The sequence below is a fragment of the Zea mays genome, chromosome 1 (assembly GCF_902167145.1).
Source record: "Zea mays cultivar B73 chromosome 1, Zm-B73-REFERENCE-NAM-5.0, whole genome shotgun sequence".
In the NCBI taxonomy this organism is placed as follows: domain Eukaryota; kingdom Viridiplantae; phylum Streptophyta; class Magnoliopsida; order Poales; family Poaceae; genus Zea; species Zea mays.
The window spans coordinates 54,467,683-54,492,945 of NC_050096.1; the positions used below are offsets into that span (position 1 = coordinate 54,467,683).

Consider the following 25,263-nt stretch of genomic DNA (forward strand, 5'->3'; position numbering starts at 1 on the left):
GGCTGATCGTTGCGCAGTCGACCGTTGGCTCACCGGATAGTCCGGTGCACCACCGGACAGTCCGGTGATTTATATCCGTACACCGCCGTCGAGTCCCGAGAGCAGCCAATTCACCTTGGACTCGTCTGGCGCACCGGACACTGTCCGTTGCACCACCGGACAGTCTGGTGCACCCAGACCGAGCAGTAGTTGGCTGTACACAGCCAACTCTTATCCAATCCATTTTCTCATGTTTCTAGCACTTAGACACAATACATTAGTACCCAAATCAATATACTAAGTCTAGAAACGTACCTTGTTACATGATTTGCACTTCTTCAATCTTTGGCACAATTTAACACTTAAAGAATATGTGTTGGGCACTTAATCACCAAAACACTTTATAAATGGCCCAAGGGCACATTTCCCTTTCAGTCTTGAAATGCTTGATTGTAAGCGCCATTTCCTCCTCATTAAGGCCAGCCGCCTCAACTTGCACCACCTTGTTTGGGAGTGCCTTCTTGTTGGCGGTTGCTTTGAGTGCAACGGGTTGCAGCTCGTATTGAGGAAGATGTCTGTTGGCGATGTCGTTGAAGTACCTTGCTTCTTTTACCATCATGCGCGCACTTACAAACTTACCAAGAATTTCTTCAGGTGACATTTTGGTATACCAGAGGTTTTCACGAATAAGATTAACAAGATGAGGATCAATAATAGTAAATGACCTTAACATGAGGAGCACAATGTCATGATCCATCCATCTTGTACTTCTGTAGCTTCAAATTTCGTTCACCAAGGTCTTAAGCCTGCTGTACATTTTAGTTGGCTCCTCACCCCTCTTCATGGCGAACCTCCCCAACTCGTCTTCCACCAACTCTATCTTGGTGATCATTGTGGCATCATTACCCTCATGAGAGATTTTGAGGGTGACCCACATTTCGCCCTTGACATTGTCCAAGTCACTAACCTTGTTGTATTCATCCCTGCATAGAGATGCTAAAAGAACAATAGTAGCCTGAGCATTTTTCTGATTTTTTATTAATAAATATGGTATTATCATTACTATCAAAATGCATTCCATTTTCTACTACTTTCCAAATGCTAGGATGAAGAGAAAATAGTTGACTATGCATTTTATGACTCCAAAAAGAATAATCTTCCCCATCAAAGTGAGGAGGCTTGCCAAGGGGAATAGACAATAAATGAGCATTAAAGTTGTACGAAATGCGGGAATAATCAAAAGAGTAATTTTCATTAACCACCTTTTTCTTTGAAGAAGAGTTGTCGTCGTCATTAGGTGAAGATGAGGAGGCATTGTTGTCATAGTAGACTATCTTCTTGATTCACCTCTTCTTCTTCTCGTCCTTCTTCTCGTTGTTTGAACCTAAGTCCATGGGCTTATCTCACTTTGGCTCATTGATGTTGATGGTCTCCTTCTCCTTGTCATCGATCATAATCCCTTTGCCCTTAGGATCCATCTCTTCGGCTGGTTAGTCCCTTCATGAAGAGAATGACTCTGATACCAACTGAGAGCACCTAGAGGGGGTGAATAGGTATTCATGTGAGATTAACTCTAAACAACACAAACTTGGTTTATAATACGTGTTAGTAAAAGCTAAAACCAAGTTAGGATGAGAAGAGAGTGAAAGGGAAATGTGCCCTTGGGCCATTTCTAAGTATTTTGGTGATTGAATGCCAACACAAGTGCTTAAATGTAAATCTATGCCCATGAATGGACAAAGTGCAAATCAAGAGCAAAGGTATGTTTCTAAGTCTTAGTACATTGGTTTTGTGTACTAATATACTTGTCTAAGTATCAGAAACAGAAAGAAGAAGAAAAGAGAAGAGTTGGCTGTGTACCGCCAAAAGGCTGTTTCGGTCTGGGGCACCGGACTGTCCGGTGGTGCACCGGACAGTGTCCGGTGCGCCAGGCTGCCTCGAGTGAAGTGGCCACTCTCGGGAATTCGCCGACGGCGTACGGCTAAAATTCACCGGACTGTCCGGTGTGCACCGGACTGTCCGGTGAGCCAACGGTCGGCCGGGCCAACGGTCGGCCGCGCGATCTGCGCGGGACACGTGGCCGAGCCAACGGCTAGAAGGGGGCACCGGACTGTCCGGTGTGCACCGGACATGTCCGGTGCGCCAACGGCTCTCTGGCGGCCAACGGTCGGCTGCGTCGTTTAAGGAAAGAAATCGGGCACCGGACAATGTCCGGTGTGCACCGGACTGTCCGGTGCACCAGTCGACAGAAGGCAAGATCAGCCTTCCAGATTTGCTCTCAGCGGCTCCTAGCTGTCTTGGGGCTATAAAAGGGACCCCTAGGCGCATGGAGGAGAGAATCAAGCATTCCTACAACATTCCTAAGCACCAAGACATCGATTCCACGCATTTGGTTCATTGTGATAGCATCTAGAGCTCTTGTTGAGTTGTGAACTCATTGAGTGGTGTTACGAGCTCTTGTTGCGACTTGTGTGCGTGCTGTTGCTCTGATTTTGAGTCTTGTGTGCGTTGCTAGTTTCTCCCTTACTCCGTATTTCTTTGTGAATCTTAAGTGTAAGGGCGAGAGGCTCCAAGTTGTGGAGATTCCTCGCAAACGGGATATTGAAAGGCAAAGCAAAACACTGTGGTATTCAAGTTGGTCTTTGGACCGCTTGAGAGGGGTTGATTGCAACCCTCGTCCGTTGGGACGCCACAACGTGGAGTAGGCAAGTGTTGGTCTTGGCCGAACCACGGGATAAACCACTGTGTCATCTCTGTGTTTGATCTCTTGTGGTATTGTGTTTTGTTGAGACTCCTCTCTAGCCACTTGGCGATTATAGTGCTAACACTTGACAAGTTTTTGTGGCTATAAGTTTAAGTTTCACAGGATCACCTATTCACCCCCCTCTAGGTGCTCTCAATTGGTATCAGAGCCGTTCTCTTCACAAAGGGACTAACCGCCCGAAGAGATGGATCCTAAAGGGAAGGGAATCGTGATCAACGACAAGGAGAAGGAGTCCTTCGTCAACGAGCCAAGGGATGACAAGTCCAACGACTCGGGCTCGGGCCACAGACGCAAAGATGGGAAGAAGAAGAAGACAAGACGCATCAAGGAGATCGTCTACTACGACAGCGATGAGTCTACTTCCTCCCAAAAGGACGACGACCACAACGAGTACGAGAGAAAGAAACCGGTCAATTCGAACTTTTCTTTTGATTACTCTCATATTCCTCAAAGTACTAATGCTCATTTATTATCTATTCCACTTGGTAAACCTCCTCATTTTGATGGAGAGGACTACGGATTTTGGAGTCACAAAATGCGTAGTCACTTGTTCTCTCTCCATCCTAGCATATGGGAGATTGTAGAAAGTGGAATGCACTTTGATAGTACGGATAGTCCCATGTTTATTAATGAACAGATTCATAAAAATGCACAAGCTACTACTGTGTTGCTAGCCTCTTTGTGCAGGGACGAGTACCATAAGGTGAGCGGCTTGAACAATGCCAAGCAGATCTGGGACACCCTCAAGATCTCTCATGAGGGGAATGATGTCACCTTGCTCACCAAGATGGAGTTGGTGGAGGGCGAGCTTGGACGGTTCGCAATGATAAGGGGCGAGGAGCCAACTCAAACATACAACCGGCTCAAGACTCTTATCAACAAAATAAGGAGCTACGGAAGCACGCGATGGACGGATCACGACGTCGTCCGCCTAATGCTAAGGTCCTTTACCGTTCTTGATCCTCATTTGGTGAACAATATTCGTGAAAATCCTAGGTACACCAAGATGTCGCCCGAAGAAGTTCTGGGGAAGTTCGTAAGCGGGCGAATGATGATCAAGGAGGCAAGATATGTGGACGACGCGTTGAACGGTCCTATTCATGAGCCTCAACCCATTGCTCTCAAGGCAACGAGGAGCAAGGAGGCGCTACCGAGCAAGGTGGCGCAAGTTGAGGCGGCTGGGCTAAATAATGAGGAGATGGCCCTCATCATTAAGCGCTTCAAGACGACGCTTAAAGGTCGCAAGGGACAGCCAAGCAAGACCAAGACAAAGGAGAAGCGCTCGTGCTTCAAATGTGGTAAGATTGGTCATTTCATTGCTAACTGTCTCGATAATGAAAGTGACCAGGAAAAGGGGAACAAAAGGGAGAAGAAGAAGCATTCAAGAAGGCCAAGGGCGAGGCACATATCGGAAAGGAGTGGGATTCGGATTGCTCCTCCTCCGACTCCGACAATGAAGGACTCGCCGCCACCGCCTTCAACAAGTCATCCCTCTTCCCCAACGAGCGTCACACTTGCCTCATGGCAAGGGAGAAGAAAGTAAGCACTCATGATGCTAGTACTTATGCTTCTTCAAGTGAGGATGAGTCTAGTGATGATGATGAGATAGATTACTCATGCTTATTCAAGGGATTAGATAGATCTAAAATTAATAAGATTAATGAGTTGATTGATGCCTTGAATGACAAGAATAGATTACTAGAAAAACAAGAGGATCTTTTATATGAGGAGCATGATAAATTTGTTAATGCACAAAATTCTCTTGCTCTAGAAATTAAAAGGAATGAAATGCTCTCTAGTGAATTATCTACTTGTCATGAATCCATCTCCAAGTTAAAAAGTGTTAATGATGATTTGAATGCCAAGTTAGAAATAGCTAGTAAATCAACATCGTGTGTAGAAATTGTTGAAACTTGCAATAGGTGTAAAGATTTTGACATTGATGCTTGTAGTGAACACCTAGTTTCAATTTCCAAACTTAATGATGAATTGGCTAGTCTTAATGCTCAACTTAAGACTAGCAAGAGTAATTTTGATAAGCTAAAATTTGCAAGGGATGCCTACACAATTGGTAGACACCCCTCAATTAAGGATGGACTTGGCTACAAGAAGGAAGCCAAGAACTTGACAAGCCATAAGGCTCCCATCTCCGCCAAGGAGAAAGGGAAGGCCCCTATGGCTAGTAGTGTGCAAAAGAACCATGCCTTTATGTACCATGATAGGAGACAATCTAGAAATGCTTATAGGAGATGTAACGCATATGATGCTTTTGATTCTCATGACATGTTTGCTTCTAGTTCTTCTTATGTGCATAATAGAAATGTTGGTAGGAGAAATGTTGTTCATAATATGCCTAGGAGAAATGTTGTTAATGTTCCTAGGAAAGTAATGAATGAACCCTCTACAATTTATCATGCTTTAAATGCTTCCTTTGCTATTTGTAGAAAGGATAGGAAAATAGTTGCTAGGAAGTTAGGGGCAAAATGCAAGGGAGACAAAACTTGCATTTGGGTCCCTAAGGATATTTGCACTAACCTTGTAGGACCCAACATGAGTTGGGTACCTAAGACCCAAGCCTAAATTTGCCTTGCAGGTTTATGCATCCGGGGGTTCAAGCTGGATTATTGACAGTGGATGCACAAACCATATGACGGGGGAGAAGAAGATGTTCACCTCCTACGTCAAGAATAGGGATTCCCAAGATTCAATTATATTCGGTGATGGGAATCAAGGCAAGGTAAAAGGGTTAGGTAAAATTGCAATTTCTAATGAGCACTCTATCTCCAATGTGTTTTTAGTTGAGTCTCTTGGTTACAATTTGCTATCTATTAGTCAACTATGCAATATGGGATATAATTGTCTTTTTACAAATGTAGATGTGTCTGTCTTTAGAAGAAGTGATGGTTCACTAGCCTTTAAGGGTGTATTAGACGGCAAGCTTTACTTAGTTGATTTTGCAAAAGAAGAGGCCGGTCTAGATGCATGCTTAATTGCTAAGACTAGCATGGGCTGGCTGTGGCATCGCCGCTTAGCACATGTGGGGATGAAGAATCTTCACAAGCTTCTAAAGGGAGAACACGTGATAGGTTTGACTAACGTACAATTCAAAAAAGACAGACCTTGTGCAGCTTGTCAGGCAGGTAAACAGGTGGGAGGAGCGCATCACAGCAAGAATGTGATGACCACATCAAGACCCCTGGAGCTGCTACATATGGACCTCTTCGGACCTGTCGCCTATCTAAGCATAGGAGGAAGTAAGTATGGTTTAGTTATTGTTGATGACTTTTCCCGCTTCACTTGGGTGTTCTTTTTGCAGGATAAGTCTGAAACCCAAGGGACCCTCAAGCGCTTCCTCAGGAGAGCTCAAAATGAGTTTGAGCTCAAGGTGAAGAAGATAAGGAGCGACAACGGGTCCGAGTTCAAGAACCTTCAAGTGGAGGAGTTCCTTGAGGAGGAAGGGATCAAGCACGAGTTCTCCGCTCCCTACACACCACAGCAAAATGGTGTGGTAGAGAGGAAGAACATGACGCTAATCGATATGGCGAGGACGATGCTTGGAGAATTCAAGACCCCCGAGCGTTTTTGGTCGGAAGCCGTCAACACGGCTTGCCACGCCATCAACAGGGTCTACCTTCACCACCTCCTCAAGAAGACGTCGTATGAGCTTCTAACCGGTAACAAACCCAATGTATCTTACTTTCGTGTATTTGGGAGCAAATGCTACATTCTAGTGAAGAAGGGTAGAAATTCTAAGTTTGCTCCCAAAGCCGTAGAAGGGTTTTTGTTAGGTTATGACTCAAATACAAAGGCGTATAGAGTCTTCAACAAATCATCGGGATTGGTTGAAGTCTCTAGCGACGTTGTATTTGATGAGACTAATGGCTCTCCAAGAGAGCAAGCTGTTGATCTTGATGATGTAGATGAAGAAGATGTTCCGACGGCCGCTATACGAACCATGGCGATTGGTGATATACGACCACAGGAACAAAAGGAGCAAGATCAACCTTCTTCCTCAACTTTGGTGCATCCCCCAACTCAAGACGATGAACAGGTTCATCAACGAGAGGCGTGTGATCAAGGGGGAGCACAAGACGATCATGTGATGGAGGAAGAAGCGCAACCGGCACCACCAACCCAAGTTCGAGCGATGATTCAAAGGGACCATCCCGTCGACCAAATTCTGGGTGATATTAGCAAGGGAGTAACTACTCGATCTCGATTAGTTAATTTTTGTGAGCATTACTCCTTTGTCTCTTCTATTGAGCCTTTCAGGGTAGAAGAGGCCTTGCTAGATCCGGACTGGGTGTTAGTCATGCAGGAGGAACTCAACAACTTCAAGCGCAATGAAGTTTGGACACTGGTGCCTCGTCCCAAGCAAAACGTTGTGGGAACCAAGTGGGTATTCCGCAACAAACAGGACGAGCACGGGGTGGTGACGAGGAACAAGGCTCGACTTGTGGCAAAAGGTTATGCCCAAGTCGCAGGTTTGGACTTTGAGGAGACGTTTGCTCCTGTGGCTAGGCTAGAATCAATTCGTATCTTGCTAGCATATGCCGCTCACCATTCTTTCAGGTTGTTCCAAATGGATGTGAAGAGCGCTTTCCTCAACGGGCCAATCAAGGAGGAGGTGTACGTGGAGCAACCCCCTGGCTTCGAGGATGAACGGTACCCCGACCACGTGTGTAAGCTCTCTAAGGCGCTCTATGGACTTAAGCAAGCCCCAAGAGCATGGTATGAATGCCTTAGAGACTTTCTAATTGTTAATGCTTTCAAGATTGGGAAAGCTGATCCAACTCTTTTTACTAAGACATGTGATGGTGATTTGTTTGTGTGCCAAATTTATGCCGATGACATAATATTTGGTTCTACTAACCAAAAGTCTTGTGAAGAGTTTAGCAGGGTGATGACGCAGAAATTCGAGATGTCGATGATGGGCGAGTTGAACTACTTCCTTGGGTTCCAAGTGAAGCAACTCAAAGACGGCACCTTCATCTCCCAAACGAAGTACACGCAAGATCTGCTAAAGCGGTTTGGGATGAAGGACGCCAAGCCCGCAAAGACTCCGATGGGGACCGACGGACACACCGACCTCAACAAAGGAGGTAAGTCCGTTGATCAAAAAGCATACCGGTCAATGATAGGGTCTTTACTTTATTTATGTGCTAGTAGACCGGATATTATGCTTAGCGTATGCATGTGTGCTAGGTTTCAATCCGATCCTAAGGAGTGTCACTTAGTGGCGGTGAAGCGAATTCTTAGATATTTGGTTGCTACGCCCTGCTTTGGGCTCTGGTATCCAAAGGGGTCTACCTTTGACTTGGTTGGATACTCAGATTCCGACTATGCTGGATGTAAGGTCGATAGGAAGAGTACATCAGGGACGTGCCAATTCTTAGGAAGGTCCCTGGTGTCGTGGAACTCTAAGAAACAAACCTCCGTTGCCCTATCCACCGCTGAGGCCGAGTATGTTGCCGCAGAACAGTGTTGCGCGCAGCTACTTTGGATGAGGCAAACCCTTCGGGACTTTGGCTACAATCTGAGCAAAGTCCCACTCCTATGTGACAATGAGAGTGCTATCCGCATGGCGGAAAATCTTGTTGAACACAGCCGCACAAAGCACATTGTCATCCGACATCACTTTTTGAGAGACCACCAGCAAAAGGGAGATATCGAAGTGTTTCATGTTAGCACCGAGAACCAGCTAGCCGATATCTTTACCAAGCCTCTAGATGAGAAGACCTTTTGCAGGCTGCGTAGTGAGCTAAATGTCTTAGATTCGCAGAACTTGGATTGAATTGTAGCATACATGTATTTATGCTCTTGATCATGTTACTTTTTGCATTTTGTTGTTTAGTATGGTGCTCAAGTTGTACAAACACTCCCTGGACCTCACAAGTCCGTTGCAAAGTGATGCACAGTTTTAGGGGGAGATGTGTTACAACTTGACCCTTTGAGACTAACCATATGCTTGAGTTTGCGTGTTTTAGTCTCGAAGGAGAATTAAAAGGGAAAAGGTGGACTTGGACCATGCAAGACTTCCACTGCACTCCGATGAAAAGAGTAACTTTTCCAAGTTCATCTATTAACTCTTATTGCCTTTGTACTCTTATTTGAAGATGTTGGTGAGGCAATGGGGTTAAAGGGCCAAGATTGATCCCGTTTTGGTGCTTGATGCCAAAGGGGGAGAAAATAAAGGCCAAAGCGATAAATGGATCAGCTACCACTTGAGAAACTTTGAAAATAGTAGAATAGAGCTTTTGTGTTGTCAAAACTCTTTTATTGTCTCTCTTGTCAAAAGTTGGCTTCTCGTGGGGAGAAATGTTGATTATGGGAAAAAGGGGGAGTTTTTGAAATCTTTGATCAATCTCTTTTGGAATGACTCTCTTTTTGCTTCAACATGTGTGTTTAACTTAGAGATAGAGATTTGAGTTTGATTTGCAAAAACAAACCAAGTGGTGGCAAAGGATGATCCATATATGCCAAAATTGAATCAAAATAAATTTGAGTTTTATTTGAAGTGATTTTGCACGTGTTCTAGTTGGTTTATGTTGTGTTGGCATAAATCACCAAAAAGGGGGAGATTGAAAGGGAAATGTGCCCTTGGGCCATTTCTAAGTATTTTGGTGATTGAATGCCAACACAAGTGCTTAAATGTAAATCTATGCCCATGAATGGACAAAGTGCAAATCAAGAGCAAAGGTATGTTTCTAAGTCTTAGTACATTGGTTTTGTGTACTAATATACTTGTCTAAGTATCAGAAACAGAAAGAAGAAGAAAAAAGAAGAGTTGGCTGTGTACAGCCAAAAGGCTGTTTCGGTCTGGGGCACTGGACTGTCCGGTGGTGCACCGGACAGTGTCCGGTGCGCCAGGCTGCCTCGAGTGAAGTGGCCACTCTCGGGAATTCGCCGACGGCGTACGGCTAAAATTCACCGGACTGTCCGGTGTGCACCGGACTGTCCGGTGAGCCAACGGTCGGCCGGGCCAACGGTCGGCCGCGCGATCTGCGCGGGACACGTGGCCGAGCCAACGGCTAGAAGGGGCACCGGACTGTCCGGTGTGCACCGGACATGTCCGGTGCGCCAACGGCTCTCTGGCGGCCAACGATCGGCTGCGTCGTTTAAGGAAAGAAATCGGGCACCGGACAGTGTCCGGTGTGCACCGGACTATCCGGTGCACCAGTCGACAGAAGGCAAGATCAGCCTTCCAGATTTGCTCTCAGCGGCTCCTAGCTGCCTTGGGGCTATAAAAGGGACCCCTAGGCGCATGGAGGAGAGAATCAAGCATTCCTACAACATTCCTAAGCACCAAGACATCGATTCCACGCATTTGGTTCATTGTGATAGCATCTAGAGCTCTTGTTGAGTTGTGAACTCATTGAGTGGTGTTACGAGCTCTTATTGCGACTTGTGTGCGTGCTGTTGCTCTGATTTTGAGTCTTGTGTGCGTTGCTAGTTTCTCCCTTACTCCGTATTTCTTTGTGAATCTTAAGTGTAAGGGCGAGAGGCTCCAAGTTGTGGAGATTCCTCGCAAACGGGATATTGAAAGGCAAAGCAAAACACCGTGGTATTCAAGTTGGTCTTTGGACCGCTTGAGAGGGGTTGATTGCAACCCTCGTCCGTTGGGACGCCACAACGTGGAGTAGGCAAGTGTTGGTCTTGGCCGAACCACGGGATAAACCACTGTGTCATCTCTGTGTTTGATCTCTTGTGGTATTGTGTTTTGTTGAGACTCCTCTCTAGCCACTTGGCGATTATTGTGCTAACACTTGACAAGTTTTTGTGGCTATAAGTTTAAGTTTCACAGGATCACCTATTCACCCCCCCCCTCTAGGTGCTCTCAGAGAGAAGGGAGAACTCTTCAATTGATTGCTCTTTTAAGATGAGTATTAAACTTAGGAGCAATAATGCAAGTGAGTAGAGAACTTAAGAAGATAGTAGTCGCACAAGTAAAATGGACAAGAGACACAACAATTTTACCATGGTTCGGCCAATGCCTACTTCACATTGTGGTGACCTCCTTTGGTCAAGGGTTGCACTCAACCCCTCTAAAGGGATCCAAAGATCAAACTTGAGTGCCACAATTGTCTTCCTTATTATCAATATCCTGTTGTGAGGAATCTCCACGGGTTGGAGTCTCTCACACCTTACATAAATGATTACAGTCAAATTTAGAGTAAGGAGGGGAGTAGAAACGCACACAAGAGCGCAACGCAGCAACAACGCGCACACAAGCTAAAAGAGTGCACAAATCAAAACGATAGAGTCACATGTCAAGAACACACCCAAATCTCTCTCTAACAAATCAACAGCGTGGTCATAGAGGTTCATAGTTGTAGTGTGCTCAAAGTGTGCCTGGGTACTGCTCCAAGGCGCCTAGGGGTCCTTTTAAAGCCCCAAGGGACCTAGGAGCCATTGGAGCTTCATTTGGAAACTTGGCCAGTGATTTTAGCCGAGGAAGCCTGGCCGAGCCCAAGAGTGGCCAGTATGGCTGGACGGTCATCGGACTGTCCGGTGCACACTGGACTGTCCGACAGGTGTCACCCGACGATCCGGTGCTACTCAGACCAGCCCGAGTTCTTCCTTTTCGCATTAACTTTCTTTTGCTCCTTTTGGCTTTACTTCATATGGTCCCTAACACTTAGACAAACATGATTAGTACCTAAAATAATTGACTAAGTGTTAGAAGCATACCATTTTCACATTGATCCATAGATGTTTCAGTATGCCCATTTTCAAGCCCCAAATGATGCCTTTTCTTATAACTCTCAATTTGCTTTACAACTACATGTGCTTATGCTCATAGGAAAAGATGTTAGTCTATAGTAATGTGTTGAGTATTTTATCACAAAACAAATAGAAATGGCATAAGGATACATTTTCTTTCATCCAACCTTATAAAGGATCAAAGTCTCAAATCAGAGTAAGGGAGGGATATAAAGTACACACACAAGAGTAAATCACAGCAACACACGCAAGAAACACGGTGACAAGAGCGCGAGTACACAAATTCACAAGAATAACTAAAAACTGGTGCTTGAATCTCATTAAAACCACTAGTATGCGTTGTTGCAATATGTCGGAGTGTTGTGATGCTCTTGGGATACTTAGGTGATGAATGGAGGCACCTAGGGGCTATTTTTGTAGCTCCAAGTGACCTATGAGTCGTTGCATCCTTCTTTGTAAAACTGTCCAGAAATCAGCTTCCTGTAGGAGCACCAGACCGGGTTCACGTGCCCCTAGTCTGGGATTTGATTGGGTGGTTTTCATAGCTGCGTGGCACCAGAATGGTCCGGTGCGCCACCAGATCGTTGGCCACATCAGCTAGTCGTTGGCGCTCTGGTGTGTGCCGAAGTCGACCGTTGGAGAAGCAGTCTGGTGCACATGGACATGTACTATTCATGGTTCGGTGAATTTTATAATAAAATTCTTGAGACTGAGCAGTACGGCTAGGACCCACGGACCCGGTTCTGTGCGATCCAGACCAGACCAAGTTTGGCTCTTTTGAGCCCATCTCCTCCAAATCTTTTTGACTTTCTTTGAGGGTTTCTCTACGACTTAGACAAATATAATTAGCATGTAATTCAATTTACTAAGTGTGAAAAACTTACCTCTTCTTCATAGTTTCACAAGGGTTTTCAATATGGTTCAATACAAGTCCAAAACATACTTTTCTCTACAAAAGGAGTTAGAGACCGAACACAAGTACAAAATACATTGTAATGAGCATGTGTAACTTATCTAAATACTAGGTGAGTGCCTGTGTGTTGCTACAGGGTCATATAATACCATGATAACTTATATACAAAATGTGTGTTATACTGTTATAAAGATTTTATAATCCATTTGTAATCCTGGCCATACATAAATTTTGTTATTTTAATCTAGCTGTTTCACCACTACATTGCAACCATCAGTACCATGCAGACTTCTATATATGCCACAATCTGCATGGTCTCGTAGTTGTAGAGCACGTCTCACACCTGTCGGAAGAAGTTCCCTCATACATTATCAGTCATCAGATACGCACCACTATACGCGCTTGCTTAAACAAAAAGGCAAGGGAATGTGATTGTGAAGAGAATTAAAGGCAGGCCGACATAAAAGCTACCCCGACGAACGGTGGCGAGGATGACGAATTTGTCATTGTTGTCGGTCCTCCTCTGCGTCACCTCCAGCGCCAACATGAAGCCACATTACTTGAAATAGTAGTCGTCGAACGCGCGTGACATGGCGTGTCCCGATGACTCTTGGTTGGGCTGCTAGACGAAGTGCACCTCGGGCTCATCGGCGAGATAGTACACCTAGTCGTTGCACCACCAAACGCGCTACTACTCTGCATACATCATGTTCGAGGACACTCACAACGTCAGCAAGGGTCGTCGTCCCAGCGCACAAGAATTCATGGCCGGTCAGTAGCGACGTGTGTGGCAGGTTGAGCTTCAGGTGGACGATGAGCTAGACGGTCGTGATGGCGCCATCTTCGAATGCGGTGCCCAGAACAACCAGAGAGTCGCCGACGTTGGTGATGACCATAAGGTCCCCCTGCTTGACGATGGACAACGCAGTGCAGCCGCTCTGTATCGCGTCCAAGTGACGGCTGTGCCGAAGCTTGTCGTCCATAGCGGCGCATGCAGCCACGTAGGACTACTTCCAGAGGTCAAAATGACAGTCACCAAGCTTCTTCTCGTCGTCGATGAGCGACACCAACGCGAGCGCCTCCTGCTAATGGTGTTTGTTTGGGGTTTCCAAATAAGAAACATGGGTTCATCCTTGGCGCTGGTTTATGAAAATGACTCACAAGTTAAATCCATAAAAAATATTACGGAGAATAAATGCCACACATGCAAAAAAGGAATTTAAGTTGAAAACATTATTCAAACAAAAGAAATTGTATGCAATGCTCTTATTTAAATACTACTGCCTCCATCCAAAAATATAATTCAAGAATCTTAGTGATATTTATCTACTACTGCACATTGTGCAATGGTAGCAGGTGGGCTTGGAGAGAGATGTAGTAAATATTTTCCTGTCGTAGATGTAGATAGAAATACACATGACGTGTAGCGGTAGCTACTGCTCGCATTGGCTTGAGGGGCGTGGGTTCAAATCCCCTTGTGGCCATGTGTTTTTTTATTTTAGCTAGGTGTGGACTGTGCGAGAGAATGAGAATGGTTGTGGGCTGTGCGGGGGAAGGGGAATGGGTGTAGGCTGTTGCGGGGAGGGGGATGAGAATTGGTGTGGGCTCTGCAGGGAATGAGAATGAGAATGAAAATAGGCGTGGGCTGTGCGGGAGGTGGGAATGAGAAAGGCAGAACAATGAATGAGAATGACAGAACAGGAAATGACAGACTATCCTTACTAACTTAATAAGTAGTAGAGATATAACAACCGTAGCAAAACACGGGCAACTGCTAGTATTTATCTAAGATTAAACCAGGATATAAAAAATATTGGATGATTTTTTATAATCATTTTTTTAAAAAAAAATCTATTTGACTTCGACATCCACTATTGGAACCGTAGCATGTACAATGTTGTGTGATATATTCGTGAGTTTGTCTATAGCAATGTACATGCTGCACCATTAGTAAAATATTGTGTGAAAACAAGTTTCATTTTTACCATATATTTGTGTAAGATTGTAGGTCACTCGATGAATCAAAAATAGAATGATACCTGACTATCTAAATTAGCTCCACACAGATGCTTGTAGAAAATATTAACAAGGTTTTCCACTAATCCTGGACCTCTACCTGCTGACATGCTCCGAGCACAAGGCACCTGTAAAAAGGCAAGAGAATAGGGACAGTGGAACCTCCTGCCACATAAGCAAAACCAGATATCATTGTTGTCCATGTAATGGTATATCTTGTCTTCATTTCATTAAAAAATAACCGCGGTCTTCCTACATCTCCACATTTTGCAAACTACGAATGCATTTCCTAATGCAACAGTTATATGAGTGTTGCTTTTACTAATGTAAGAACTGATCCAGTTGCAGTATTCAACACTGCCTAGCTGAGTGCAGGCTGAGACAACACTTATTAATGTTGCTTCATCAGGCATGAATCTTCCCTCAAGCATCATCTGCTGAAATGTGCATAATGCCTCATTATACCGCGAGATGTGGTTGTACCCTCTAATCATTGCATTCCACAAAACAAAGTTATTATCAGGCATCTGATCAAACAACACTCTAGCTAAATCTAGATCCCCAATTTTGCATTAGCAGAGACCATAGCAGTCTAGGAAATGACATCCTTCCGATCCATAATATCAAAGTGACCATGCAGACTCAACATTGCCACTTACTGCATACCCTGAGATCATGAGATTCCAAGAGATGGCATCCCTCATCGGCATCCTATCAAACACAGCATGTGCTGACACCATGTCCCCCACCCTCGTGAATGTTTCTTCTTTTATTTATTCCTACTTTTGAAAGTTTAGTGCTGTCTAAATGAAGTCAAAATTAAATCCATGTAGAGTGTGACTGGAGTGCAAAAAACTGGAAGATCACCTTGAATACATCTGACATTGACAAATGTGAAGCTCACATTTAAAGATCCATAGGTCGTACTATAAAGTAATTGTTATGAACATGAATGAAGTATGCAATGTGAACTGCAAGCTAAAAAGCCATACAAGGCATCATCATGTGATGTAATTCAAACTCAAGTTATTATCGCCACAACCCCCGTTCATATCCATTGTCTCATATCAAGTAAATATGACATGCAAACATTTTATTTTCCTAGTCTCAACAACTTGGCCTTGTTGGATCACAGCGATCATGTTCACGTTTCTTATCGTCGACAGACGGTGGGCAACAATTACAGTCATCCTCCCAACCATCAAACGGTCTAAAGCTTCTTGCACAATGCTTTCCGAGTCTGAATCTAATGCACTGGTAGCCTCATCCAGGAGCAGGATCTTTGGGGTTTTCAGCATAGCACGAGCTATTGCTATACGTTGTTTCTGACCACCAGAGAGCTGGATGCCTCTCTCACCTGCCTGCGGATGGAAAAAATGAAGAAATTAGTATTTAATTTATTAGACCAGACTTAGATGTATGTCGAAAAAATATAGACATACCATTGTGTTGTAACCATTCGGAAGAAGAGATATGAAACTATGTGCATTGGATCTGGATGCAGTCGCTGCAGCCTCAACTTCTGCAATAGTTGCATCTGGCTTTCCATACAGTATATTCTCGAGGATTGTTGTTGCAAAAAGAGCAGGTTCTTGGTTTACCAAACCAATCTGTTCTCTAAACCACCTCAGCTGGAGTGTCTTTATGTCAACATTGTCTAGCAAAACCTGGCCTGCAATGCAAACAAAGTTAGCCAATGATTTAAAAGGAGCAATAAATTTGAAGGAAGCAAATCAACGGTCTCTAAGAAGATGTGTTTTGTTACCTTCATTAGGATCATAGAACCTTTTTATCAAAGCCACAACAGTGCTCTTTCCAGACCCACTCCCTCCAACAACTGCAATTGTTTTACCAGCAGGGAAGAAAAGAGAGAACTCCCGAAAGATTATAACATCAAGGCTTGATGGATAACTGAAAGTAACTTCCTTGAATTCTATGTTTCCATGGACCTCTGCCAACCATTTTCCATCCTTATGATCATTGACTATGGAGGGTTTCTGGTGAATGACCTCCAACAGTTTGTAACCAGCAATCTTTCCCTTACTGAAGGCTCCAAGGTTTGAGAAAGCCTGACAAGACTCCTATAGAAACAATTAAGTCGTTGTTGCACACAAGACATAGCTCATGGACTGGGGAAAATAAGTGAAACAGAATTATGATAATATCAACATCTTTCACTTACATGCCACCGACAATTGCAGAAAAAGATCGCGGTAAAAGCCTTTCCACCATCAGTCTGCCCATTCCTGATGAAGACCCCAGCATACCAAAATACCAGTGCCCATGACATGCAAGCTATCCCATAAGTACATCCAATTCCAAGACCTTTGGCCATCCCAGCTTTGTAACCAAGCTTCAGTGTGTTCTGGATTGCTTCAGAATATGAATTGAGCGCTTTGCTCTCTCCGACAAAAGAGTACATTGTTCTTACTTGTGCAATTGCCTGTTCCAGAATTAATTCAGTCACCAAATAAGTAGAATTGCATGAAACTAATTCTTATAATTACAACATAGTGACTTATAGATTGTAAAAAATATGTACATAGTATGGCAAACAAATTAAATTGGGTGTGCCATGTTTGGTTACCTTTCTTTTTAAAAAACAGACTGGGGGGGCCGATCTGTCCCCACTTGAATTATATTAGAAACCAGGAGTGAAAGTTATAGAAGTCGGATACATCATTCAGAACACTGAGCGCTAGGGATACAAATGGTCAAAATACAGGGCACCAGCTTCTGCCATCAAGCCCACAAATTTTCATCCTGGGGCTCCATAGGCGTGCTTCTTCTTTGCATCGTTGGCGGAGAATGTGCAGGGAGGAGGGTGCACCCCTGAAGACGACGTTGTTTCTAGTCATTGCCACGATTCTTTGCCAAAACAAGCCTAAGGTGTAACAATTTGCTCACCACACACATGGCAAGTTTTGCCAAATATGTCTATGGACTATGGAGGGGTAAGAAATATTGTACCAAATCACAACTGTGGCAATGAACAATTCAAACAAGCACTCCAGCTATTGCTGGTAGCAGCATAGCAGAGAGAGGTACTTCACACTACAAAAGGAGAAACTGACAGAATCTAAGGCAATTGTAATTTTACATGACTAATATATGTCATTTTGGTTCAAAAAACAATGCATGTGGGTTCCTTATGGAAAGGAACAAATACATTCAGCAGCCTTCTACATTATCAACAATTGCTCAACAACACAGTATGGTAAAAAATGGTTCACACAATTCCCAGAATCCTCTCTTAACACTACATATGGTTACGAGTGATCATATTTTACCCACAAAAGACCAAAAAATATCATCCAAAAAAGTTACACTGACATCCTAGCAAATAAGATAAAAAGTTGGTAAGAATACTGATGAAATTAAAATGAAACGTCTTGTAAAAAGAAATATTACTGGATTCTAAAGAATGCTAATTCAAGAGCAAAGGACATCAATCAAGAAGCAAAAGTATGCAATGCATGAAACTATTGAGTAGAATGCTTTTATCAAGTAGAGGACATAAATAATTAAAACATGTCCCAGTAAATTGTTTGTCAGACTATCTACTATACTTTAATTTTATACGTCTATTAGCCAATAATTAAAACATGTCCGAGTAAATTGTTTGTCAGCTAAGTATTTGTCGACTAATTGTTAGCCACTGCCAAACAGTTAGCCAGGAGCAGGAGTGGAGCTACATGTTCTTATTGGGGTCAGCTCACCCCTATAAAATTTCGCAAATCCCATACAAATATATTATTAACTAATGTAGTTAGATGATGATCAGTGGAGCTGGCATTAATGACTTCGTTGCCTGGCTTCGCGGAAAGGAGGATCCAAATAGGGAATTAGTTTATTCACCCTCCTTACACGAAAATATATACGTGGTTCACCCCGTTGAGTGCCACACATGAAAATTTCAAATAATATCAAATCAAAGGAAACATGATATGGTATATGCATATAATACTAGGTGAGTGCCCGTGCGTTGCGACGGAAGTAACAATAGAACTGAAAACGAATGGAGAGTGCAAACATCACTATAATATACAAAATCCGGACAAGTACATAGCTTTTGTTCATAGCAAGAGCCATATAAAGCTGATGAACAAGATTAGCTCAAAGAAATATGATACCAGCAGGAACAAGATTGCTAGGAAACTCGATTACAATTACTTCAACAAAGGCTCCTCAGAATACTCTATTCTTGCAGCTGGTTCTGTCATAAAGGTCATTTTACATCTTACAGGTTCACTATAAATCAATCACTGAAACATGACGCATCAGATGAAATAGCACCAAGATCTAAAAAAAACTTGAGATACATATAGCAAGCTAGAATAGTAAGGCACTTACGACAGGCACATAGAGATCCTGGTAACTCCAAAGAGCAAGCATGTACTTATCCAAGAAGATAGGTCTATATCCAAGTAATTCAGTTTACAATGCGAAATTACAAGTCGTGTAAAATGCAGAGAAACAAACAAATAAAAAATGATGCCCCACCGCATAGCTGTAGCCCGGTGAAATCAGCAAGGAGACATATGAGATCTAAGATTTTTTTTACCAAATTTTCAAAATCGTGCTGAAACAGCTGACGAATTCAGGGTATTAAGAACACCACACAAACAAATCGATCCACAGAAGTTAAGAAATAAGCACAACCTCATAATCCTTTTCTCCTCTTTCTCTTGTACAGTACACTTTGCCCTGAGGCGTGGAAACGAGCGAGGCATGGATCATGCAGTCTAAATACAATCATAGCATAAACAATCCCCCCTAATCCTTCAAACAGGCCGCAAGCGGAGAATACAAAGCAATGGAACATCAGGACAAGCAGAAGAGCTGTCAACAAACAACCAGAAAAAACTACACATGGTTTCCATCTGTAATTCACGACTTGCCTATGTGGTGTTATCGGGCTACCGTGTAATCGTCATCTGCAGCGATCCATCCTTTTGCAGCTTAAGGCTCAGGCTTGTGAACCGCTCTCTCGAGTACTGTCTGGATGCTTTCCTCCCGTCTGTTCCGGCCTTCATCATCGTCGCAAACTCATCATAGCTTAACTTGCCATCCTGAGGAACACGACAACGAGAACAGTTTGAGATACTCTGAACCACAAAGTTCAGACTTTTGATCATTACACCGAATGAGCTAAATAAGAAACGAGAAAGAAGCTGGCATCCATTTACAAGTAATCGATCAACAAGTACCAACCTTATCGGTGTCTACATCACGGATGATGGCATTGATAATCTCTTCACGGTTTTGTCCAAGGTCATCAGCTAATGACTCACGGAGTTCATCAATTTCAATATAATCGCTCTGGTTCCGGTCGAAGTATGCAAATGCCTTATGCAGATGCTCATCATTTCCGATCTTTCTTAGATGAACAAATAATGTAACAAATTCTCCATAATTCAAGGACCCATTTCCATCAGCATCCGCCTGGTACAACATGCACAACAGTAACTATAAAGAGCCCAACACATCACCTTCGTGACAGAATGCTCGATTAAAATGAAAAGAAAAAACATTAAACCGGGTTGATAAAACACTATCCAAAGGTATTTGACATAAACAAAAAAACTCCAGTACAATATTAAAGGGGTGCAAATTAAGTTTCTGTTGTGGGGGAAAAGAATGTAAACTCACCGCTTCCATTAGTGTTTGAACATCTGCATCAGGCATTTGTTGACCAAACTTATGCAGACCAAGCTTCAGCTCCTCGAAACTAAGCATTTGATCCTTGTTAAGATCCATCTTCTCAAACATATCCTTTATGTCAGCAGCCTCTTCTACCCAAAGATGCTCAGCTATAACCTGTTTTCAAATATGTGAGAAAATTCAAGAGTAAGTATGACAATTAAAGGGGTACCATTTATGGTCAAGTCAGATTGAAATGTACCCTAAGTGCATGCTTCTTGAACTTGTTCATCACAGAGAATTGTTGGAGTCTGGCCTTAACGGTTTCACCCAAATTAACATTTGGAGCCTTCTTAATGTTCTGCAACCATGGGTGACCTGGAGAGAGATACAAGGTTATTAGACAAATATATAGGGAAGAACACTAATGAAATATTATAACATTATCTTCCATCAATGCTAACGCAAGGTTCAGCAATCTAAGATAATAATTTTGCACCGGTTTAAGATTGAAAAAACTGAGCAAAACACAATACAACCATCTAGTGTGAAAATGGTTATTACCAAGCACTTGGTGAGCTATCAATCGTCGTTTTTGGTCCGGATTCAGCATTCCTCTGACAAGGTCTTTGGCGTTATCAGACACCCTTGCCCATGGATCTCTTTTGAAATCAATGACAGATCGAATGATTGCCTGAGCAACACCCTGTTCCGTTTCTACATTGCAACATTGAAACACACAAAAAGTCAAAAACATTTAACAAAAAAAATAAGATGCATTTTTACATTTTTATCTTCTACAGCCCCATCTCCCAATCACCACACCCAAATTCAATGTCAAGAAAATGAGTATCAGTCCACAGCATACCATATTGAGCATTTGAATTTACAAGAGATTAGAACATATTTCTTTTCTGTTATTCTCAACATTCTAAACAGTTAATGTATACAGATGTATCAAAACTGTCCACCATTCCAGATACAAAACTAACCTGCCCAGAATGGGGGGACACCACAAAGAAGAATGTACAGAATCACTCCTGCACTCCAAACATCAACCTCTGGGCCATAGTTTCTCTTTAGCACCTCTGGAGCCATGTAATAAGGACTTCCAAAAATCTTAGAAAACCGTTCGCCTACACAAATTCAAATTCGGTTCTTCAACATATGCCATGAAACCAAGCAGCAAAAGGGATAAGACAGACCGCCACAGTCGAGTGATCATATTGTCAACAAGATGACATTATTGACAATGGCTGATGAAGAAAATGACAAATAGATAAAGGAAAACAAACTGCACCTAGAATGAAAAATACAGACATGCCAAAATCAATGGCCTTAAGTACCGCTAATTCTTTCTTGTTTGCAAACAAGAAATTTTCTGGTTTGAGATCCCTGTGCATCACTACATGCTTATACCTAGGAAACGGAGGGCAGCGGGGCGGTCAGGAGTACTAATCTCCTTCAACCGCGGTGACAAGATAATGGAGTCCTCTCCTTGATCCCCAAACCCCTGAAGTAAAGACACAATGAAATCAGAAGCGAACAACCCTACCATATTTTCTCTTGAAACAAAGTTGAACCATCGTCACCAAGAGAAAGAGAAAAACAACACTTTCCTGCTCGGTTTCATGTGCGTTTAAGATTTTTCTAGTTCAATTTCTCTGATTGGCAGATATTTTTATATCTACGATTAAGCACGAGAAGAAATCATGAGAATTCCAAGTCGCCACCGCCACGAATTGGCATCCAAAGGTGTGCTCACCTCCATGAAGCTGCGGAGAGTCTCCCCTACTCCTGCCATTGCCTCCTTCTTTGGCTCCTCCTGCTCCACCTCGCTGCCCACAGCGGCGTTCTCAACTACGAACAATTTCCCCACCATGAGACGGACGCAGTATCCTTGAACCTATTCATGATAGCATAACTATCATATGAGTAGCAGTATCCTTTATTTAATTTATCTATTAAATATCTCCATAGGTGCAGTAAGTAGAGCACTACATAACTGAAAACGACAACTATCAAAAATAGTTCTAGAAATTTATAATTATAGCCTTGAGTCTTGACACATTACTAATATTCTTGTGAATAAGCATTTATTCATTCCATCTGTGATTTGGCCAGAATAAACCTGCGAAAACAAAACATAACAAATTTTAATGCATGAAACCCAGGTCTCCTGTATAGAAAAATATATATATAAGAGGTCCAAATTTCAGAACCACATACTGCAATTTTACCTTGCAATAATCAGTTTATCCCGTTGGAGTTCTTATATGTTTTAGTAGTTCTTCTATAGGAGAAAAAACTGCAATACCTAGGAACAGATGTACGAAACAGCACGCAATAAAATCAAGAAACGTGAACTAATCAGTAATTAGAAGCTCCCCCCAAAATCTGGTTATGCGTGTTATTTTAGAGCAACCAACACTACATGAACTAATAAGAGTTTTTGTGACTGAACATAAAAGTTTTTGTTCATTTTCTGTATTCCAAATCAGAGTATACATTTTAAATCAGACTACCATATGTGATTCCAAATCAGACTACCATATGCCATTCCAAAAAAAAAGCTGGAATGGCTTACTGTTGTGAGTTTTCTTTATTTTTATGTTGATTGGTAGCAAAGATATAAAATTATGTGTTTATATAGACGGCTGGTCTTGAATAATCCTAGCTGGAAAATAATGGTGCTGAAAAAATTGGTGGCCTTTCTAATTCTAGTAGTGGTTCTTCAATGGGCAACAGTGATCCTGAGAACAATATTTAGTTTAACATTTAAAGAAACTATTTATGTAAGAACCAAAACAGTCACTGATCAACCAAAACAGTCACACAGGATGGGAATTGTTACCCTCTATGCTAGGCTGATGAAGTAAGATCATGGTACTCGGAAGCTATCTACGAAGCAGAAAATGAACTTGTAACTATCACTGGCACAGATTTGATTAACCAAAATAAAAACAGAATAGTTTGTTATTATCACTCATAATCCAATAACCACAAACACTGCACTATGTTAGATCAGTACTATGTTTAGAATAGTCTAAGTTGATTCTGGTTACTGTATGATTGACAGTCTTCATCTATTGTTCCAAAAAAGTTGGTTTGGAATCGTCTAAGTTGATTCTGGTTACCCCCTATATGCAAACCAGCTTAGAAGGTTTGCTCCTAATTAATCCAGTTCTTCAGTCTGCATCTACGCCACCTCCTCCTAAGAGTGACCAATGCACTACCAAGTAATTTAGCCCATGTTATTTCTTCTATTGTTTCTCCTGATGTATTAGGAGTTTCTGAGGTAGTCCTATAATTTGGATGAGGAGATGGTTGATCATGAACTAATCCAGTTCAGCTTATTAAAGTTCAAATACACTTTATACTGACATAAAAATGACATAAAAACTGGATTACTGTCTGCGCATAGTGTAACTTTAATTTGAGACGTGGCATAAAAAATCTCAGAATTGGTTTACTGCCAGCATCATATGCAAAACTGGTTTACTGCCTGCGCAGAGTGTAGCGATGTGGCAGAGAATATTTTGTCAGGCTGAGAGGGCAATAATAAAGTGCACACAATAGTAGTCTGTGCATGGAACATTCGGTTTCTACTTTACTATTGATGTTCTTCCTAAAGTCCTTTGACATATAAGTGTTGGCTTGTTAATGGTCTCTACAATTGCTCCCTTTGATTAATGCAACTTATGAGATTAAGGTTTTCTACTTCTTGTGCATCAAATCGAATCATCCTTTAGCTTATATTAACTGCTCCCACATTTTGAGATATCATGAGCATGAGCGAAAGTAATTGGTTCTATGTCTATTTTATAAATCATATCACCAACCAATACAATCATTACTCTATAATATTACTGTAAACACATGTTCTTTTTTGTTTTATTGTATTTGATGCCTAAATAATCAAGACTACAAGACACAACAATGTCACAGACTCACAGTAATTACAAGCAGCTATATATAATGAAGTGTATGCTGGGGGCAATGAACTACAACAATGCTCACCTGCTCACTCATAAATCTTCATGCTTCTTATTTTTAAAAATTGGAGAAATGTTTTCTTTCATAAGCTCTTACCATTTGGGCACCCTGACACATTTGGTGAATCTACATGCAGTAGGGGCATGGATGCCACTAAACAGATGATGTTGGCACTCCTTGAAGTGGTGGGAGTAACACTGGTGGCTCTAGGACTGGCCTATTTAGAATACCTATTTTAGGTGGTTTGCACAGTGCAACTATTGGTCATAATTTAAATTGCATTCATGAGATCTTGTATTTTTTGCGTGGATACTTTGAGATTTAGACCTCAAATTTTCTTACTTCATCCTCTTATGAGCTACTTTCAGAGCTGCTGCTATCAAGCTTAACATGTTTTGAACCATTACCAACTGCTATGACAGACTTCTTTGAAAGGACAGTGGTCTTTTTTACAGGTTTGTTAGCTTCCTCGACGACATCTGCTGAACGACATATGCACTCATCATAATTGACATCTTGATCACGGTTCAATATCGATTTATTTTTACCTAGGCCATCAATTTTGTCTTGAGTGATAATGACTTGCTCTATTAAGATTATGACCGGTTGTCATATCCAGAAAATTACAGTTGGAATTTTGCATCTATTCCCAATATCATGGTGTGTGTTCATCAAGAAAATTGGGCATAATATGGTTGTGAATTATAAACATCAGTAAAAATCCATGAGCATAATGAAATTAGCAGCCAAACAGAGGATAAGAGAGAATAAGGCTGACCACACCACAATGGAATCATCTCTGGTGGATAGACAAATTCAGGAGTGAAGCTTGTGACCACTTCACCGCCGAGCGCGAGCGTCACCGGCCTGCTCTCGCCGTTGAACTGGTCCACCGTGCTGAGTTGCGGCAGAGAGGGAAACCACGGTGAGCTAGACTGAGACCACCGGATTACCTGGACTCGATCTGACTCAAAGTCTGGAGCTGTGCAGCACGCATCTCCAGTGCACGCGTCGAACAGCAACGCTATGGCGTCTGGGAACTCCACCACGCACCTGTGCACGAAGTAGTCGTTCGCGCGGCGGCACACGTAGTTGAACTGCACCAGGTCGCCCTCCCGCACCTCGCCCCCTCGATGACATCTTCAGAGTTCAGATCAAGAAGCGAGCGCAATTCTTCCATGAGCCATCAGAATTCAGAAACATAGCTCAAAACCACGAGAAACATGTA

At 42.6% G+C, this 25,263-nt stretch overlaps 1 protein-coding gene and 2 pseudogenes across 3 annotated transcripts; all 3 read right to left on the minus strand.

The window, feature by feature from the left end:
* Positions 1 to 15,463: 15,463 nt before the first annotated feature.
* Positions 15,464 to 19,435, minus strand: LOC103644627 (ABC transporter B family member 19). Its single transcript, XM_008667802.1, has 6 exons — positions 19,320 to 19,435; positions 19,187 to 19,238; positions 16,579 to 16,839; positions 16,162 to 16,477; positions 15,839 to 16,068; positions 15,464 to 15,757 (listed from the first exon to the last, which is right to left on the minus strand). Exons 1-6 carry the CDS (start codon positions 19,433 to 19,435, stop codon positions 15,464 to 15,466), a joined length of 1,269 nt encoding a protein of 422 aa, XP_008666024.1.
* Positions 19,436 to 19,595: 160 nt separating this feature from the next.
* Positions 19,596 to 20,412, minus strand: LOC103644628 (EF_hand superfamily protein pseudogene; annotated as a pseudogene). Its single transcript, NR_163495.1, has 3 exons — positions 20,302 to 20,412; positions 20,049 to 20,216; positions 19,596 to 19,841 (listed from the first exon to the last, which is right to left on the minus strand). The product of NR_163495.1 is annotated as an EF_hand superfamily protein pseudogene (transcript).
* A 295-nt stretch (positions 20,413 to 20,707) lies between these two features.
* On the minus strand, positions 20,708 to 21,154 carry LOC109943620 (protein kinase superfamily protein pseudogene; annotated as a pseudogene). Its single transcript, NR_163568.1, has 2 exons — positions 21,032 to 21,154; positions 20,708 to 20,756 (listed from the first exon to the last, which is right to left on the minus strand). The product of NR_163568.1 is annotated as a protein kinase superfamily protein pseudogene (transcript).
* Between the last annotated feature and the right edge of the window lie 4,109 nt (positions 21,155 to 25,263).